General features: G+C 37.9%; 1 protein-coding gene across 1 annotated transcript in view; it reads left to right on the forward strand.

The window, feature by feature from the left end:
* The first annotated feature begins 656 nt into the window (after window positions 1–656).
* The window catches only part of LOC104165688 (polypeptide N-acetylgalactosaminyltransferase 9), a 15,931-nt gene continuing 1,572 nt past the window's right edge, over window positions 657–15,015 (forward strand). Inside the window, exons 1-3 of the mRNA XM_009705389.1 lie at window positions 657–836; window positions 4,293–4,430; window positions 7,093–7,188. Of these exons, the coding sequence (XP_009703691.1) occupies window positions 672–836; window positions 4,293–4,430; window positions 7,093–7,188 (399 nt within the window). The 5' untranslated portion in view covers window positions 657–671. The remainder of the gene's footprint in view (window positions 837–4,292; window positions 4,431–7,092; window positions 7,189–15,015) is intronic.

Genomic DNA, 15,015 nt, shown 5'->3' on the forward strand with positions numbered 1-15,015 from the left:
AACCCCCATGTACACAGTGCCAAACACAGCTAGACAAGACAACTGATTGTTGTTGAAGTTTCAGTAGCAAGCACTAGGTTAAATTAGTCCCTGTGATCGAGGCTACCACCTTATAATTTGTCTTCTGCCCAGTGGTTCCAAGAACAGTGACATTATAGGGAAGAACTTGGATATTTATGATATCTAAACTTGCATACCTCACACAGCCAGCTGCGTTCACCTCGGACCCATCTATAGTCAATGTGCAGAGAGAGGGGTTTCAGCCCCAGAGCAGGTAAATTGGGAGATTGTTCTGAATCGTTTTCAGGCTCGACATTAGAAAGATCTTCTTCACTGTTAGAGTCGTCAAGCATTGGAATGGGCTCCCCAGGGAGGTGATGGAGTCACCATCCCTGGAGGTGTTCAAAAAACGTTTAGATGTGGCGCTTCGAGACACGGTTTAGTGGGCATGGTGGCATCAGGTATACGGTTGGACTTGATGATCTTTGAGGTCTCTTCCAACCATAATGAATCTATGATTCTATGATTATATGATAGTACCCACCTCCAGCTAGGGAACACTCTACATATACAGCATCTGAGAAGAAGCAGTTGTATAAAAAGGAAAAGAAAAAAAAATAATTTAATTGTTTTTCCTCCAACTCTCCCAGGTCTGGCAGTGTGGAGGAAGCATGGAGGTGTTGCCCTGTTCTCGTGTGGCACATATTGAACGCACAAAGAAACCCTACAACAATGACATTGATTACTATGCAAAGCGCAATGCCCTGCGGGCCGCTGAGGTCTGGATGGATGACTTCAAGTCACATGTTTACATGGCATGGAACATCCCCATGGCAGTAAGTACGGGTCACGCCCTCTCCTGAACAGAGGCAGAAATGTGGATGACTGTTCCTAGTTAGCTCTTTGAGCTGAAGGATAATACTACAGTTGCACAAAGTAGGCTAAGGTTAGGGGGAAGAGTGCTTTCAAGCTGGTGCATGCTTAATATGGAGAGTTCTGCCATATAAACTTGCTTCCTCAATGTAAGTTTTGTTGTATGCTCAGGAGCGGTGACATAGATTTATAATTTAACTAGAGCACGATGTTTCAGGTTTATGCGCTTCCTCAGAAGAAGTCGTTAATTTGGGATGCCATTAAACTTTGAGGTGTTCATATGCTACAGTGGTAAGAACTACAGAAATGTCCATAAATAAATATCATCATTCATTGTGAGACTCAGCAGACCTCACCAGCATAAAAAACAACGTATGTGATAAAAGAATCACACATTAACTAGCTTTATTGTCTACAGGCCGAGAGTTGCAATGTGGACACATTCTGTTTGTTACTGTGCATACAAATTGTAGATGGCATGTGGGAGCCTCTAGGAATCCACGTAATATGAATATTAGATAAACTGTAGGTTCAGTTTATCACTTTATTCTGTAAGTGTATCACATGCTACATCTCCAATGAGCATAATTCTTGGAGAGAAGAAATATATGTTATATCTCAGTCAGGTGGAAGATGACTGCCTCTGTATTCTTTAGTGGTATTTGCATCCAAATTATTCATGCGAAGGAGCACAGGGAAAGCAGCTGAGTGGAAGCATACTCTGATCTGTAGGTAATGATGGTTTAGTTAACCCTTGTATGAGGAGTTTCTCCAGAGCTGATTGAAGTAAGTGGAAACAGGAATGTTCCTATCAGAACAGGAAAATATGCCAACCCAGCAGTATCTTTGTGAATATTCAGTTATGATCTAGAGTCCATCAAAGTCACAGGAGTCTTGTCAAAGACTTAATCGGATTTAGTCTATGTCCTAAATATCTACTTGTACTTTGGTACGTAGGTAATATATCAAGACCCATTTGTGTTCATTCCTGTTGTAGTTTTGAAAATACATTTACCTAGAGGAGCAATGTTTCATTCTTCTCCATGTGATGCCTGAATATGTCAGATGTTCGCACACATCTGAATGTCACTTACTACTGTTCAGTACTGGACACTCTGTGCAAAGTCTCTATGAAGATGTGTTTTGGTGGCTTCTTTTGGCATGAGAGGTAATTGCAGAGCATTATTTTGCCTTAACAAAAGGCAAGACTGCATAACTTCATTCCCACACAAGATTTCTGTGATAGTAGGAGGAAGACAAAGCAGTGTCCATCGAGGTTTTTAGGAGCGGTTTGGCCCTGTCCACATCCATTTGATAAAATGGTCTGTTTCAAATAGGAGATAAAAAAGTAACCTTGGTAAATTCGTTTGCTTGATGCCATCTGCAAATGAATTCTGAGAAAAGACAATATATTTAGATAAGCATTTACACCAAAACATGATTTCCTTTAATCTCTCTGAGATTACTTATTGATGTAGTTTTCTGCATTGAGCTATACAGCAGAGCTTAAAAAAACCCCCACAAACTGGCACATCTAGATTAAGAGACATAAAATCAGCAGAAGTACTGAACATACTAAAATTTTCTTTCCATAAAATAAATTGATTGATAAAATGTGCATCATAAAAATAACCCCATTAGCTCTCAGGAAAAGGAAGCTAGTGTTAGTGTTTACAGAGTTATTCCACTGTAGTATTGAATCTAGATGACTAAGAAGCACTGTACTGCTATAAGCCATAAAAAAAACCTTCTGCAGGAGAACTGGAAACCTTACTGCCTGGTGAAAAAGAATATGTCCACATACTGAATTCTGTGGACACCTCATTCTTGTACCATCACACTGTAACCCACAGGTGATGACAGCAGCTAATGCAGAAGTAAGCACAGCTTTTTCATAGCTGCTCCATTTACTGCTCTTGTGTTCTGTAGGAATGGCACTGCAAGCAGGGCACTGTATTGCCTCATTTTAGAACAGGGCAGAAAGGAGGCAAGTAAAATACCTGTGTTTTCCCATACCAAAACCCATCCAAATTAACTCTTTCATAATTCATGCCATCTTTTTCACAATTCGCTTCCTTCCAAGTTATTGAAGATTGGTGCATAATGTGTATCTTGATTAGCAGATGATCTTTGGACACATCTGCAGGATCATATTCCTATAACCTTCAGCAGCAGGTCAGCATAGCTTTATTTTGATTAACTAAGTATTTGGTATGCCCCTGCTTATGGTTTATTCCTCAACAATTTTAGTGATAAAGAAATCTTATATTGAATGATTTATTGTACTGAGTGTCTCTGAGAATTGCTCTCCTCCCATGTAGCCTGAAGTAGTACGTGAATTAACATTCATTTGAATGGATGCTGCATAGAGAGCTCATGACAAAGTATGCATCAGCAAGCAGCAGTGAGCACAGCAAACTCTTTATGTGGCAGATAGAAAAACCTGTTCCATATTACACGTGTATTCTCTCCTGAAAACTAGGCATCTGTTGGGGATTCTAATAAACCCTGAGCTAAGATTTGCTGCTGTCTTGTAACACTGCATTAGACATAATTTGTAAAATGTACTGAAATCTTTCTGGAGGAAATGTACAAGGCACTTAAGACAGATCCATGCAAAACTCCCCAATTTCAGTCCATTTGATTCATACAGTGTTGGAAAAGATTTTTAGATGAGGTAATTCTTACTGTCCTAATGTTGAACTGTGATTTGTAACGGTTTAAATCAACAGACACTAACTCAGGACCTGGCATTTTTTAAATGGCTGGGTTTGATCATATTGATTTGACTCTTCCAGCCTATGTTTTTAATGGAATTTGTATTCAAACATGAATTAAATTCTGAAGTAGAATTATAAAGAAGGTTTTGAGTTTAACTGCATTTTATGGCTCAAGTCTGCAAATGAGCTCCAATTCCAGTAAAAATTGAATGCTGGTCTATGCAAATGTTTAATGGGACTTAATGACTCTTTGAGCAGCTCTGCTTTGAAGTTTTAACAGGTTTGTTCTGATCTCATTTACATTAGTGAATACCCAAGGCTGTTACTAAACTATGATCAAGCTGCCATATCTTAGATCAGAATTACAGCCTAAATTCCTAACAAATCTGAAAGCAAAGGAGTTCAAGTTTGATTGCAAACATTTAGAATTGCTGTAAGTAACAACATTCTTATTGTATTCTTATTTTGATTTATGTTTGTTTTTTGCTTGTTCGTTATCCTTCTTTTTGCACTGGCTTTCATTAATATTTATTATCTGCTCTCAACAGCAGCTGTTTGATGAGCTGCTACTTACAAAAGAGAAAGAAGAGAGGGAAATACAGCTTGGTATACAAAATGAACTCCAATTTGGTTTCAGTAAAGAAAACAACCATAAAGTCAATGCAGTGAAATTTCTTTATTCTTTTTTCTGCTTTGTAGAACCCTGGAGTTGACTTTGGAGACGTTTCTGAAAGAATAGCTCTACGACAGCGATTGCAGTGCCGGAGTTTTAAGTGGTACTTGGAGAATGTCTATCCTGAAATGAGGGTCTATAATAATACAGTCACTTATGGAGAGGTACTGTATGTCTTTGGAAATACATTATTGCTGCATTAGAGCAGTCCTTTTATCTTAGTGGTGGGTATCAGGTTGTACAGAGTAATTTCAAGTCAGCACAGTAGCTGAAATGCCCTCCCCTACTTTTAATCAACACTAAGAAGTGTGGCTTTGAGAAGCACTGTCCCTCTCATTGGGGTATATCAGATGAAATCATTCTCACTAACGATGATACACAACCTCCTCGGGTTTCATTTTAAAATAGAGCAGCTCTGAGAACATACCTTTGAGGTAATTGTTTTCCCAAGTAGGATGCCACAGACATCATCGAGAAAACGTCAACAGTCAAGGGAGCTAAAATAATTACAGTTAATGAGAACAGTTGAGTTTGCTGAACAGTTTGTAGGTAAAGAACCACCCCTTTTTTGCGTTTCAACAAACTCTTTGAAGGAACACGTTCACTTTATTAATTCATTTTTGCAATCCTCCTTGTTCAGGATAAAAAGCAACATATCCTCATTCAGATTATGAGGTGAGGCTACCATTTGACAGGTCTTTATCTCATCATGAAAAAGTCATTAGAGGAAAAACAATTTTGCTGCTTTGTGCTCAGATTCTATATTTTCATTTTCACTTGTGTACCAGTATTGAGTAAGACCTTGGAACACCTACTCACAGATAGCTGAGTGGTTAAGTTACTTAACCCTAATAAAATGCTAGATCCAAATGTGTTAGAAATGTGCAGACGTTTCGGTTCACTTGAGCTGTCTGGATCACTTTTTTGTCTTCTGTGAACCAATCAAAACTCCCACATATGCTTGCCGCAATCTTTAAAGAAATCAGACATGCCTTTTGTAACTCTTTAAATCTATATCACATGCCTGTAATATAAGGACTGCTGTCACTTATGACTGTGAACTGGGACGAAGTTCTGTGAGCTCTCCTGCTGTGTAATCTTTTTAAGATTCTGTTTTAATTGTCTACTTGAACTACAATTAAATTCAAAGGCAATATATTTTCACACATGACAACTAAACGGACATTCTTCCTTTCTGTTCCATTTGATTGACTTCATATAAAAATAAGTCAGGCACTTCAGATATTGATACAAAGTGCAAGCTTTATTGCATAATATCACTTTGCATCCTAATATAACTATCCCTGGCAGTAACTGAGGAAAGATGTTTAGTAAATTCAACAGGAGCTATTAGTAACTGTCAGCTCTGAGAAGGCTGTTAACTGTGAAGAACATTGGCGGAACTGCCAATGTTGTGTCAATTATACCGGACAGTTAGCAAGCTGGGCTCTAAAAAAAAGTTTGTTTCTGTTGAGTAGTCACATAGAAGGTTCTTGAGTCAAACAGGAAGTTTAGTGATGCAAGTATCTTAATTAATTAAAATTTATAATAAAATGGAGCCACACAAGCTATTTAGCTAGTATAAACTGGCATAATTCCCTTTAAGTTTTACATGCCCATAGTGAAAAAAATAGAGGCTTCATCCTAGATGGCATCAAGATTGTTATTAAATACTTTCTCCTCTGGTTATTTTCCTGGAGGAAAAGATGTCTGGATTTTAGCAAGTTTAAAGGAAAATAAATGTATTGAGTAGATGTGAAACAGATTGAAACAGTAGTAAAAATATATTTCCTAGTGACTTGATTCACATTTTTTAAAGCTGTGTCATAAAGCTCTCTTCATCTTCTTTAGCCTTTATAGTACCCGAGCCATAAAATAAACCTCCTGAATTTTAACTATTGGTGACCTCCTTATCTGATCAGATTCCCTGTTATGCTCGTACACTATAATATGAAGGATTATTTACTGATTGTCTGACACCTCATGTAGCAGCCATTCCTGTATTATGGGGATGGCCAGACAAACATTTCACAGTCTAAACCAAAACTGACCTGTTGACTGTTTCAAAATGTCCATCTAAATAACTTCTTGTTTAAGATACCTGTAAAATTTTTCTATGTCAAAAATATGTGTGTAATACTTCTGGCCCAAAATTTCACGAGAGCTCCAGCCCAGTTTTACAGACTTGTAAATTCTTCTTGTCTGGGGAGGCACATGAATTTTTTACTTCGTTGAATCTCTGAACTCACACTTTAAATATATTTAAAGCCTTACAACACTGCTCATCATTGCTGTATCCTTTCACAGCGATGTGCTTTACGTCAGTTTTGTACATAGCCATATACTATATTCTCAATTCAAATAAAAATTTTTTAGGTGTTTTTTTTTGATTTTATATAAGCCATAGGGGCAACCAAAAGGATGCCACACCCAACACCGATCCTGGGTAGTTCCTATGCTGTCTGAAGTCATGTTCTCAACATATAGGGTCAAGATTTATATTTGCACAAGGGTAATTTGGAGCAAAATTTGGCCTGAATTTGTTACAGTGAATTTTATGTGTTTTGATCCTTTAGTAATTGCTGATAATATAACTCTGACCCAAGGTCTGTAAGGACAGCAGGTTGTCGGAATAATGTGTTTTCCTGGATCAAATTCACTACTGGCATCCTGTCATATCTGGAGAATAAGTCTGTGTTTCTCAGAGAAGAACATTTTACATACCAGTTGTTTCAATAGCTGTAGTGCCCGAGATTTAGCTAGATTGGACTTGCATTATACAGATTAATTTCTAATCCAACTGTTTTCTTTCTGATCTGGTTATAGGTGCGTAACAGCAAAGCTAGTGGCTACTGCTTAGATCAGGGAGCTGAAGAGGATGACAAAGCAATCCTTTATCCATGTCATGGAATGTCCTCTCAGGTAAATGGTTAAAATCCCATAATTCATGAGAAACCTTTACCTTAAAGAATTTTCAGAAGAGACAAAAAGTAATTTAGTGCATTTGAGTTGAGTTTGGCAGTATACTCCCGAGTTGCAAAGGAAAATACCTGGCTTTACTTCCAGTCTTTTCGGGTGCCATTTCCAAGGTTGTTCCGCATGTGAATCTATACAGTGAAGATACCAGTTAGGAAAATAGAAGAATCGTGATAATTTCTTTTAACAACAGAGAGATCCACCAAAGATCAATGAATTTAGACAGTTTGTGTGAGTGAGAAGCTCTTCTCATTATGACTTGACTTAATCTAGGAATAGTACCTCTTTAAATTAACTCTTCATTGGTGCAATGGGCTCCTATGCAGAAATGATGTAGCAAGCTGCTGATGGGATTCCCCAAGTAGGCAAAAAGTCAAGCACATATTTACCATCAACTTCAAAGGGAATTAAGGCTATCTTTTAAGTTAATACTTTTCTAAAATAGAATATTTCTTTTTTGTCAGTCCCTGTGCATATTATTCTTTTCTTATAGATGTCTGAATATTTTTAAATGACGTTTCTTCTTTCCATGCTTATAGCGATGCTACTTGTTTTTTAGTTACAAGTTGGATATTATTTAAATCCAAGACTTGAGCTTCTTCTGAAATGTAGTTCTAGTTTCTTTTGAAGTACCATCTGAATCAAAACTATGTTAATGAACATTCTCATGCATAAATAAATTCTGATGTTATCACAGACCTAACAATTATCTGAAGTCCAGTTATATGTATATTGATTTGGAGTCCTGGCTCATACATCACCATGAAGTCATAACAAGAGTCACAAAATATAAATATTGCCTATTGTGCTTAATTGCAAGCTGGTGAAGAGTCATGCGTTATTAGAGCAAAGTGAGATAGACAGCAATTCCTACTGACAAAATGTCCACCTTTGGCAGGGTCATTATGGAACATTTGACCGACACATTCCTAGTGGAGGTGGAAGGAATAGCCTTTGAGTAAGGTAACAAAATAGCATTGCTTAATTACATGTAAATGAGCTTTTTAAGAAAACTCTAGTTAGAGATATCAAGGCACTCAGAGAAAGTTCAGTCTCTTGCTCTGTTCTGATTCTGACCAGAAAGTCCCTTTGCAACATCTAATCTATCATCATGCTAGCATTGAGAATAATAATGAAATAAATGGTTTTGACTGTAATTTATTTTGCAATTTAAATCCTTAACCTACTAATTTGCCTCCGTGACTCCTGTTTCATAGAATATGCTTTGACTTCTAGAAGAAGAAAATAGATGAGGGCATAAGTTACTGTGAATTTATTTGAAAGGAAGTACGATGTGCCCAGCTTCTCCTAACTCTTGCAAATTTTGAGGCATAGAGTAACTCATCTCTCAGCATCCAGTTCTGACCAATTTTTCCCATTAAGGAACAGGTCATTTTCCTTTTAGTAAGATGTAAATACATTGCCTAGCAGAGGACAACTTTTGAATTTTGGGCCCTAGACTAGACACTGGGCGGCTCTTCTCAGATGCAAATAACAATACACAAAGTATTTGCTGCCCAAGAAGTTGAAGCTGGGTAGTGGCCATTTAAATATCTTGTGGCTTGCTTCTGCTAAAGGTCGTCAGTATCTTGTTTACGTGAATTTTCTGGAAAGGCCTGAAAACCTCTTTTTAAACTTTACAGCAACATGCTAGAGCCCTTTTGTTACTAGACTATATAAATGCATAAAGAGAGAAAGTCGCTCTTCCCAAACCCTTAAAATCTAAAGCAAGTCGTGTGTGTGAGAATTATAAAAGTATGGGAAAGGCAAAAAGTTAATCTACCAAATCATCCTGCAGCACTTTCCATTTCAATTTTTTTTTTAAAAAAAAAAAGGGAAGAAATTTTCATTCTGTAAGAAACACCAAACAGAAGGCAGAGGTGATGTTTTATCTAAGTTGAGTATTTCACAGACAAGCATGGGTTAGAGCCACTCAAATGCAGCCAAGTTAATTAATGATTACACAGCTGGAAAACTTCTATCATCTCATCACAATTTACAAAATTAATTCAGTATGAGAATCACAGCTGCACAAACCCTAATCAAGAATATTCAAGCACATAGCATGAAAGGTGTTGACAGCAAGTGTTTTAATATATTAAATAAACATTTTTAAAGCCCCTGTTCTAATCAGCCTGGGTGAGCATAGTTGTCTGTTATGTTTAGCTTTCAGTTTCTGACATTTTTCATCTCAAGCATAGGGCATAAAATAACCCTACTGAGTTGAGATTTGGGTTAGTTGTACATGCCTACTGAATATAAATGAATATAAAGATGGAACTCAGTTTCACCAGTTAGGTTATCACTGGTGCTTCATGTGTCCTACCGGTGTGAAAGCCTCTCACTATTCAGCTACACTCTTGTTTGTTTTTCATACTCATCAATTCTGTCAAGCAAATTGCCAGTGATTTTAGTATACGTATGGTTCCACTAAAACCAACAGAAGTCAGTGAAGTGTTTAAAGAAAGCCAAGTTAGGAATAAGATTACTGTTCATCTGTGATAAAATGTTCTTTTCTTCTACTTCTTACCATTCTATTTCCCTTGCATATTGCACACCTCTGAATGGTGTTGTCCTGCATTACCAGTGAAAAATAAAACCACTCCACCGTTACTGCTCCATGAACAAAACGTCTCTCTCTGTGTATTGTCAAGATCAATTTTTACCATGATAAATCACATCTTTTCAATTATACTAGGTTTTAAATTTCTTTATTCAAAGGGGTACAAGCTCTTTTATGGATGCTCTGGAATGCATTTAACCTGACTTTACATCAGTTTAGCTTAATGAATTTGACTCGAGCTAAGTCAGTGTAAGGTAACAGTTAGGAATATCCAAACAAGGTTTTGCATCAGTCTATGTTGATTTCAAAACTTGCTTTACGGAAGAGTAGCATCATTTTTATATGTGTTCATTAGATCTGCAGTTTGAATCTAATCCCTTTCAGGAAAAAAGGTTTGTAAATACTGCTGGGGGAGCAACAGGAGACAGTCCAGGACTAGAGAAAAATCAGAAACAAAACAATATATTGGGAGTCTTGAACTGCCTTACCTCTGCACATGGCTTGTCTTGTACAATCACCTGTAAAGCCCATTGGTTCTACAGCACTGCATAATACTCTTTTGTTGTAAAACAAATTAAAAAAAAAAAAAAAAAGGAGGAGAGGGACAGACAACACAACCTTCCAAAAGTGCAAAAGTGGAATGTGTTGTTCTGGAGGCTTCTTCAAATGGTTATTAGACACGCAGGTTTTGGACCATCTGAGAGCACTTATACAGCCTCAGTGGAAATGTTCACTGTCTCAGAGTCTGTCTGGAATGCTGTGATGTGAGCTGATTATACAGTATGTCAAAGAAGAGAAGTTAATAAAATGGCATCCTGGGATAGAAAGGCCCTGGTGAACAGCCTCATTCTCTATCCTCCTCTCTTCCCTTTTCACACCAAGAGAAAGAGGAGGCACTGCAGCTGTGAAACCAAGAACTCCCTTGGCATTGAGATCAAGGAGAAAGAAGGGAGATCTTGACGTTCGAGTTCCTGGAGCTTGCAGCTACACACATAGATGGAATAAGAGGAGATGAAAGGCTTTACTTAAACTGTTGCTGGAGGGCAGATATTTAACATTTTGCTTGGTAGAGGTATGGTTTTCCAGAATTGCACACTGGGTAGCAGGTCTGATTGCTTAGAGCAGAGTGGATGAAAAAGTAGTTTGTTAACTTGCAGGAAGCGGTGAGTGAGATTCTCTAACAAACCTGGAAGTTTGGCAACTGTTTCTGTTTGTCTTGTGGTGACAAGTATTCTGGAGATTTAAGGTATTTTGGATTTCTGTATAGCTCAATTTCTGTGTCAGCTTACAGCTCACTTAACCTGCAGGGCTGAAGGATCATTAAAGATTTCTTTTTGTTTGGAGAACAAGGGTGAGAGAGGGGGGTTAAATTTAGTGTGGAAAGCTACCAGACCCACCTGTGTAACTGTTTCCTACAAACAATTACCTGTTGTTATTTTGTGCTACCTGTTGTTATTTTGTGCTTTTTTTCACTTGACTGGAAATTAGCAAGAATGGATTTTCTGAAGCCAAATCCTTCAATTAAAAGCTGGCATTTACTAATGCTCCTGGAGGATCACTTTCCATAGGCAGCACCGCTCACTATTTTTGAATTGGATATGGTGGCTTTGATAAACAACCTTTGACATCTCTTCCGTCTGCTCAGATTTCTCAGTGTTGAAGGGAAAAGTATCCTATGTTATCATAGGTACAGCAGATATTATCAGGATTATGTTTTGGAGTATTTAATAGAGCATTTAGCTTCAGTGTCATTTATGTGGATCCTCCAGCTTTTTTCTCAGATAAGAGAAAAACTGAGCGAAGGTCCTTCCTCATGTGAGCTATAAAACTCTGTTTCTGTTCTGCAGCTTGCAATGGGACTATGTGGTTACCTAAGGCTCTCAGCCCATCAAGACTTGCACAGGCTTCTTTTTAATTACTGGGATTTAATATTCCTTAATAAAAGGGGACTTTGTAATTTGATTTTGGCTGGCTGGCACTGGGAATGGATTCGGCATGGTGTATCACGCCTACAGTTCTAATGCAAATTCAGAGGTTCTTTCTTTTTCGCTATGGTGGTGGCGCTTAAGATCAAATTTGAACATAGCAGGTGCAATTTTCACTATTTCATTGACTGACTATCCCAGTTCCTGCTTTCTAGTCTATAGTAATAAGCAACTCTAATGCTTATTTTATTTTTACAGTTTATGTTGTCTCTAGTTAGTTATGATATGATGTTCTTGGAGGGAGACGTTATTAATTGTATAGTAGTTTCTTGAACCTTAACTTCTGATCTATTTTTGCAGGCATTAAAACTTTACTATGTACTGTGGTCTGAACTGAGATAATTGTTTGTGGGTGTTTTTTTAGAATTTTATTTTATTTTAGGATAAGCCTAAGATTTTATGATTGTTGGAACTCTTGGCAGAAAGTACAGACTCAGGAAAATTAAGCCCATGATATTCCATTTGTCTCATCATTGTATAGATACCAATTTCCTGCACCGAGCCATCTCTGACTCTGTTGGGCTGTCTCACAACTGCCACTTTCAATATTGGAGATGTAGAGTTAGTGTACCTTTCACTTCTAAGGCCTAAGCAGAAATGGTAGTTTCTGCTTTGACAGGCTTCTGTATAACAAAGTCTTTCCCAAGTCCATGGCTACTGCAATGCAGAGCACATGCAATTCTGGCTATTGAGATTTTAAAGACAAGGAATATTTTAGACTATTTTAATATTGGTACAGAAAATGCTGCTCATCTTAAACCACAGGGAAAATGGATCCTATACTACAGAGCAGGTGGCTCATTATAAACTGTGGTTCTGATTATCTAGATAAGGCAGAGCCAACGAGGTTGCTAGGTGGTATTTTGGGACCTGGAGAGGTATAACAAAGACTGCAAGATGAACACATTTCCCAGTCAGTGTAAGTTTCAGCCATGCCTGCAGTTCATTCAAACTCTGCTGAGTACCCATTAGATATGAGAAGTGTGAAATACATAGACAGGTTTTACTTTTTTAAAAAAAAAAAAAAAATTGTTGGTTTTTCTTTTCCCCCCCTCCTTTATATGGGAAAAAAGGAAGTTAGTTTGAGCTGGCAGTCTGTTTATATTTTTAATTGCTTTGCTTGCTTGAGCTTCTTTTACATATGTCCCCCATACCCTTACAGCAGAAGTAAAAAAAAAAAAAAAAATAAAGTGTATTTAGTGTGTATAGACTGCCTCGACAATGACATTGTTCGTACCAAGAAGCATCCTCATGTGGTTCTCCCTCTGCTTTCCCTGATATAGGCTCTGTTCTAATTCTGCGCTTCACGTGGTTGCTCTGAACAGAAGTGGCAGGTGGGAAAATGAACACATACTTTGTCTGAGTGCATCTGGTCTGGGAGCGAGTAGACCATGCTCTTTTTATCACCAGCAAGATACGATTATTCACAGCATGATTCTTCTGAAGTTAATAAGGATGCCTGGAGAAAGCTAGACTCTAATTTGAGGTTTTTTGATTGACTCTTAATGATATCTCATGCACTGGTCAGTAGCATTCAATAAATGGCAGGCACTTCTGACCTTCCTTCCCTTTTCTGTTAAGTAATTTCAGCCATATAACAGCAGTAAGACCAGACAGGCAGTGAATTTCCTGGGTGATAATTGCATTTGTTTGGTGGCTCAGATCTTCACCCTGCAGCATCCAGCCTCACAGCATACAAGCCATGTAGCGGACTCGATTTTTGCAATCTTTTGGCACCTGGGTGCTACACTCTACTTCTAGGGTAAGAAGGGCAAAATATTATGCTGGTGTAATGACTCTGGATTTAAACACAGAAGTGAGAAGTAGATATGTCTGATTTGACTTATTGGCCTGCGGCTGTATTAACATTGTGCATTTTTGCTTTAATGTGCTTTGAAATCTCCCTCAATAGGCTCTCCTTCGACTATCTAGAAAATAGCAGTAATTAAGTGTATTACTTATTAATTTTTGCAGCTTACAAATGAGGACTCCATCGCTATGATAGTTATCTCAGTGCAATGTGATAGTGAGCTGACAGAGCACCTTTTAGCTCTAAATGGGCATCCTTAAAACCACCCTTAAGGCTTTGAGGGTTTATTAGAATACATATTGAAACAAATTGTGGTAGAGAAAAATCAGATCTGCAAGAGGCAGAATAAAGGGGTTTGAAATCAACCTTCTTTTATCAAGATTGTGTACTTCAGGCTTGCTGTCATCCAGCAGTTCTTTAGTGGCTTCTTGGGTTGCAAGAAACTTTTCAAGGTCCCCAGTGTGTTCCTAAGAAAAGCTTTTTTCTGTCCAGTGTCTCTGAGGTGCGGATTTATGTCTGCTACTTGCTCTCCCGGGAGTCTGCATGCTGTGTGCTGGCAGTGTCCCTTCCCACGCACGCTACTCAGGAGGTTGTGCCAACCCAGAGAGCTCGTAACGCTGGGAGAAGGAGCAGCGTCGCCTTCCCCTCTGACCCGAAACATAGCAGCATGAGAAGGCAAACGGGCAGCCACCTTCTGGTTACAGAAAAAGGCTGCTGTGAACAGAGCAGAACAGTTCTCTTCCGTCACAAATCTGTATTGTGACGATTAGTCCTGATTGACAAAAGCCATCTACAGCTACTCTCTGTGTCCTTAAATATTTTCACTTGGTCCAATATTAATGTAATGAAATATATTCTGGCACACTGAGAGTACAAGAGACCCAATTTTTTTACCTCACCTTCTACATATGGATTTCTTTTCTTGAAGGCCATTTTACTGTGAATGACTTGAGGCAAGTGAAATCATCACTTAAAATAGAAGAAAGGTTAAAAAAAAAATTACACTCCTGTAAAAATTAACATGAATGGTTGTGCCTGCTTAAGTTTTTTATTTAAAAAAAACTGTAAAATAACAAATGGCCCTCACCTGAAGGCTCTAATTACAGCCAGTAGCATTTACCACATCACTAAATTGCAGAACAGTTAACATCTCACACAAAACTGAAATATAAGAGTGTCATTCTTTATTAGGAAGGCCTGAAGCATATGTTAGCAAACTTGCTGTTATTTCCCTCATGATTTCTCCTTTTTTTTTTCCTCTCATATTTTTGGATACTAGTTGCATGGTTGGATTTTTTCAGTAACACTTATTTACAAAAACTAATTAGACTTGTTGCTATCAATAGCCTCTAACAGAGCTCTTAAGAATACACTGCATGGCAAACTGACATCGCGTCCTTGTTAAATCAATTCCT

The sequence above is a fragment of the Cariama cristata genome, unplaced genomic scaffold (genome assembly GCF_000690535.1).
Source record: "Cariama cristata isolate BGI_N322 unplaced genomic scaffold, ASM69053v1 scaffold5360, whole genome shotgun sequence".
NCBI lineage: Eukaryota > Metazoa > Chordata > Aves > Cariamiformes > Cariamidae > Cariama > Cariama cristata.